General features: G+C 35.4%; 1 protein-coding gene across 1 annotated transcript; it reads right to left on the bottom strand.

Annotated features, from left to right (window-relative positions):
- Positions 1-314: 314 nt before the first annotated feature.
- Positions 315-2,118, bottom strand: LOC103947800 (AP2/ERF and B3 domain-containing transcription repressor RAV2-like). The gene has a single exon (XM_009358762.3). It carries the CDS (start codon positions 1,730-1,732, stop codon positions 788-790), a length of 945 nt encoding a protein of 314 aa, XP_009357037.2. The 5' UTR covers positions 1,733-2,118; the 3' UTR covers positions 315-787.
- Positions 2,119-6,180: the final 4,062 nt, after the last annotated feature.

Here is a 6,180-nt window from a genome sequence, read left to right as displayed (position 1 = left end):
ATATTTCAAGAAGCTAAAAACAAAATGATTGGTTCAAATTATAATATGTATAATAAAATGATATCAAGTCTATATTGAAAAAGGAAATCCTCCTTACAATATTGTCTTACGTTAAAGCTGAAGTTTTTGAATAAAATGATATGTTTACATTAAGGATTGGTAATTTGAGTTAAGTCATACAATTAGCTAGCCATATAATAATTTGGTATATATCGAATTCGTCATTCACAAATGAATAATATACTCACAAGTGAGAAAATAATATCACTATATTGTAGTAGGTAGCTTGTCAAGGCTGAAGTTTGAATCCTTGTTTTTCATTTCCGTTCAAGTTATTTTTAGTAATTTTTTTTTTTTAAAGAAGAAAAGAATGCAAGTAGTTGGAGATGAGAAGAAAATTACAATACTTGTGTTTAGCATACATGTATAGATAACATATTTTGTCACACACCTTTTAATACAGATAAACTATATTATTCACTTGCATTAAAGAGTTCATTAGTAAGTATAGTTTTGTGTGTAAACATAACGTACCTTAAATTTACAAAATAATGACTAAGTCATTTGGTTACAGAACAAAGGGATTAGGATCTTCTTCTTCTTTGATTAAACACGAAAATCAGGAAAAATACCCAATCGTTATATATGCCACGAGCCTTTTGAAATATAATTATTCTAATTGCATGCATGCAAAGGAAGGCTCTCTCTTGTTCAAGCAAAAAAAAAAAAAAAGAAAAAAAAAGCGTCTTTCAAACTTATTGAACATGCTCCAAGCCTCCAACACCTGCTATTCTCTGCAATGCACATGTTTCCGTGATATGTTGACGCCGAACAACCTCACCACTCCATCATCTTGAACCGTCGCTGGAGGGTCACCGACAGTACCATGCATCTCCCCGATCCCCGAAATGTCGAGGTTTCTAGATCTACAGTCAATGAACAGCTTCTTATCCTCCCCTACCGATCTCTCAAACCTCACAACATCACCAACTTTCAGCTTCTTCTCCTTCACAAACCGAATCCACCCTTTGCTCAACACATAACTCTGACTGCTACTCCAATAACAATACCCAAACCTCCACACTTTACCCACCTCATCCTCAAATTTCAATAACACTCCTTTACCAAACCCTACACTCTGATGAACCTGAAAATGCTTCTCGGCATGTCGTTTTGGTATAACCATGCGGTTCAATCTACCTACGTCGCTTGGTGTTGCCACTTTCTCGAAAAGCAACTCCCTCTCGCTACTACACGTGTCCATTAAATCATGGTAACACTTCATACGCCTTCCGCCATCATCAAGGCCTAGGGCACAAGCCGCACAACCATTGTATAACTTATGCTTGTACATCTCGAGCTCGTTGGCATAAGAATGTTTTCGAAGCATGTCAACTATCTCAGCCTTGGAATGCGACTCCAAGAAAAGGGCCTCGGTGACATCACATTCGTAGGGTTTCATTTGGTTTCGACTGATCTGTGTGATAGCATCAAGACCCCGGATCTTTAGCGAGGCAATGTCGTAGGTTTTAGCAGCTTCTTCTTCATCATCGAAGGTTCCCAACCACACACGATTACTCTTCTCGTATATCTGAGCTCCCCATCTGCCATTTGACTGCGGCACTACTCCTTTGTACCTAGAAGAAGGCAACTTGTTTGAACTTGCACCGTTTGCTTGATTCACTGTTGAGTAGTCCCTTGTGCTCGCATTCCAGCAACTAATCAAATCCATTGTGATTGGAAGGAAGAAAAGGACGAGAATTAAACTCTATTTCTAGGGTATTTTGATTTGTAGGAAGAGAAGAGTGAGAATCAAACTCTATTTCTATGGTAATGATTTTGAGGAAGAGGCTGACAAGAATTGACTGCTTGGGCTCCTAGACTCAACAGACACTTGTCAGTAATGTTTAGGTAATATTTCTTTCTTCATGATTAGTTTCTCGCAGACCGACCTACTAGGATGAGAATAAACTCTGTTTTTACGGTATTTGGATTCACAAGAAGAGGAGGATGAGAATCAAACTCTTTTTCAGGCTGTTTTTGAATCGTAAGAAGGAGACGATAATTGAATTGTATTAATTCTAGGGCATTTCCTATTCATAAGAAGAGGTGGATGAAGATAAGTAGGCCAAATCGGTTTTCTTCATAGAAGTATGCGGTAAGAGTGTGTTCAGGTCATATATATATATAGTTGAAGGTTGGTGTATTAAAAGTAGAACCCACCTGTTATATATATACCTTATCTGATACGATCTCATGGTCTCTTGTATGTTAAATGTGCTAGGAGAGGGGATTTTACCCCAATGGGATGTGAAGAGTGGTCGAATTTGAGAGGCTGTACCTGGACGTGCTTCATTTAGAAGAATTACTATTTAACGTACCAATTTGGGTTATCAATTTCTTTTTATCAAGGTTCTGAAAATAGTAGGTGCTAGTCGGGTAATAAATTAGGCAGATTTAAGTAAACTTATTATATATTGTATAAATAATGGGATGTCTATACTTAAAAATACATAATTATATTGGGATACATAAATTGAAAAATGGAATGTCATAAATTAGACAGTATTAGAACATACTGAAAACATAGGAAACCAAAATATAATGATTGTTCATCTAAGTATTCAACAACTCTCTTATAATTTATTTAAAAAAATAAATGCAAAATGAAAGTTATTTATTTTCTGTCTAAGTGAGAGTCGCTACCTAAGTGGGTGATTAGGTGGGTCTAAATGGGTTAGGCGGGGTGCCTAAGTAGGTCTAAGTGTTATTTCTTAATTTTCAAACACCTAACGATTAATTGGGGCAGTAGCCAGCCGCCTAGCGTCTAGGTGGGGCCTAGCCAGCGCCAGGTGAAGGTTTTTAGAACAGTTCTTTTGATTGAAGTGTAGATCTTTTGTGGATGGATCTTACATGTGATGCAGTAACAAAATTCTCCAAATTTGGGTAAAATGTAGAGTAAAAGTGAGATTTTCAAACGAAAAAGCCAAATGGCAAGCATTTAAGATTTATTTTGACAAGGTAACCTTTTTTTTTTTTTTTTTAACAAACGATATTATCTACACCAAGGGGGTGAGGCAGTAGGCTAAGCCTCACAATGTGCTAGCAATAATATTAATGTGGTTCAAAATCGTCTTTGGCAAGAATCGAACTTAGGACCTCTTACTTACAAGACGATTTGGCAAGAATCGAACTTAGGACCTCTTACTTACAAGTAAAGAGAAATACGACTAAACCACTATATCGTAGTACGAAGTGGCTGACAAGATAACTTAATTGGTTAAGAGTTTTTCTGTTTAAACACCACCTCTTATCTAAGTTCATCATATTTCTATCTACACCGCATTAAAAATTTTAATTAATTGTTTCTAAGAAAACCCCACTATTCTCCTAAACTACCGTTCATCACCAATACACACCACACAAATTCGCCATTAAAGATTTAAAAAATGAATATGAATGTTGAATTGTTGCACCTCTCCATATATGTCGTGTGTCCACTTACTCCCATGCCATATTTAGCATAGCTATAGCTATCATGTAATAATATATTGGCAAAGATTCTCTCAAACATTTATCCTTTCCTTTTACATCGACTATCTTATCACAAGCATCCTGTCAAACACCAAAACTCCCAAGCAGCCCATACTCAAAGTATGCATCAATAGGTTGTTGGATAATCTCAACAACTAATTCAAATAAAATATAGGAATAATCGTCATCACTTGCTTTAATTAATGTAGGACACGGCAATTCTTGCCGACCACCTCAATCAACCTCAAAGTCTATGAAGCTCAATTATTTTATAGTAATGCTAAAGAGATTAAATTTGTAAGCATATTTTGCAAACTAAATGATTTGTCATCAATAATAAATGAGCATATTTATCAACGTTTAAGTAATAATCCAATCATAATTAACTTTCATGTCATTTAGTTTATAAAATTTAATCTCACTAGCATTATTCATTATTTTAATCTCCAAGAGAAGGATCCATGCATGTACGACGCGAATAGAATAATGCATGTGCTTAAAGGCTTTTGAAAAAAAAAATGCATGTACTCAAAGGCATGTTCTGAAAAGGTGATTCCCTCCAAATCTTAGTACAGGTTAATAGAATTTACAATTTAGAAGGAAACTTAAACTGTACAACAGAAAAAAGTTTGGATTGTATTCTTGATTTTATTTTTATGTCAAGTTTAAAATAAACCCTAACGAATTAAAGAAACGTGGAATATTGCGAAAGCCCCCTAGCCCTAATGATGAACACACAGTAAAAGTCTAGGTTTCTTGGTAAATCATAGAAGTGTCCTTGCCACTCACAAAGTTACCATGCGCTGGGCTTGTCTTCTTTCGGCTACATAATTGTGTTGATGAAGTTCAAATATTTTTTGCCTAGTCTGTGATCGCATTTGTCTTTCGACACATATCTTTTAAATTTCATGTTATTCTTACTTAAAATCTAACGATGTTATTTTAAAGTTATCTGTTATGATAAATGTTGAAAGAACGTGATCACAGGCTGAGTAAAGAGCATTTAGGCACTAACAAGTCTGAACTTGTGTTGATGTAGCTACTCACATCTTCCTCTATAAAATATTGACTACTTCTCCACGAGCAATATCTTTCTAAATGCAGATCTCATTATACAAAAACAACTTATTATAATTTGTGTTCTCACTATTTAGATCAGAACCAGGATCAATTTTGACAATAAAATATCAAGGTAGAGTCATAAAGTTTGAAATTCTTGGACGCCAATGAGAGATCCTGGAAACTTGCACATGAGCGGTTCTCAATTTGCGTCTAGAGTTGCAGTCTTGTTCATCTAACACGGTCGTGTAAAGAAATGAGGGTCACTCATTGTTCAATTTTAATATAATAGTGGGAAGTTATTATTTTTTTGGATCACATGTTCTAAGAGAATGGAACTCCCTCTTTGGGCCATAAATAAAAATAAGGCCTATTATGGGGTCTATTCATTTTTATTTAGCAAAAACAACACGATTCCTCCCACTAACTTCGAAACCCAAAATTAGGGCTCAAACAACCATCTCATGTCACTCCAATATGTCTAAAGCCTTGAACAAGTCCTTCGGTAAAGCGCGTCAGCCACGCAGACAACCAGAATCCAAAAAAATCCCAAGCCCTAAGTGTCTACGCACGTGTCATCCAACTCGATGAGGTCAATAGTGCGATAGTGCTAACTGCCTCAAGACATAGCTGAAAGACACCTACCAAGAATTACAGTCACTGGCAGCACCAAATGATCGATCTACCCTTATTCCAGTTCAACAATATGATCGAGATTGCTCCTTCTTCATTGCTTATAAATAGAACCATATGCCTTTAAGTTGAGGACCTTCATCAAATTAATATCTACTATTAAACAAAATATTGAGTGATTCTTCAATCAACCTAATTGTTTTTCAGCACACACTAATCAGCAAAACTATTATAGCTTTTCAACTGCAATTTCAAAGCCTTCATTCGAAGCAAACACTGCCTACGATACTTGAGTTTAAAACTTTTACTACTCTGCCACCATGTGGTATGATACGGTTGATGTGCAATTCCAATAACCCTGATTTCCTCTATGAGGCTCATGTTTCGTACTAAGTCCAATCTGACACTAGTGATCTCGGTGGACTTTTCTAGCATTATCAACCCATCATGGCTTGAATCTTGCTAGAGTTTTACTACTTTCTTTACATTACTAGTCAATTCACATTTCAAGTTATGTAGCTTGGCCTAGATTTTACATTTGTAACATTTGTAATCTCGACTTCATCATCAAATGATTACTGTTTCTTGTTTTAGTTTCCATTTTGATTTCATTTACTTTTTAGACAAGCATATGCAAAGTATCACTTGCTCTAATTAATGTAGGACACGGCAATTCTTGCCCACCACCTCAATCAACCTCAAGGTCTATGAAGCTCAATTCTTTTAGAGTAATGCTAAAGAGACTAAATTTGTAGACTTATATTGCAAACTAAATGATGTTTTATCAATAATAAATGAGCACATTTATCAACGTTTAAGTAATAATTCAATCATGATCAACTTTCATGTCATTTAGTTTATAAAATCTAATCTATAAATTTAGTCTCCCTAACATTACTCATTCTTTTAATCTCCAATAGAAAGATCCCATGCATGTATGACGCGAATAGAATA

Source organism: the organism of the source record quoted next, unplaced genomic scaffold (assembly GCF_019419815.1).
Source record: "Pyrus x bretschneideri cultivar Hongxiangsu unplaced genomic scaffold, Pyrus_bretschneideri_v1 Contig12, whole genome shotgun sequence".
Classification (NCBI taxonomy): Eukaryota; Viridiplantae; Streptophyta; class Magnoliopsida; order Rosales; family Rosaceae; genus Pyrus; species Pyrus x bretschneideri.
The sequence above is the reverse complement of the archived record's forward strand: the minus strand, read 5'-3'. Positions and strand labels throughout refer to the sequence as shown.

Bases quoted from the DNA above. Each gene is read 5' to 3' on its own strand.
- LOC103947800 (XM_009358762.3), bottom strand. From the start codon at position 1,732: ATGGATTTGATTAGTTGCTGGAATGCGAGCACAAGGGACTACTCAACA.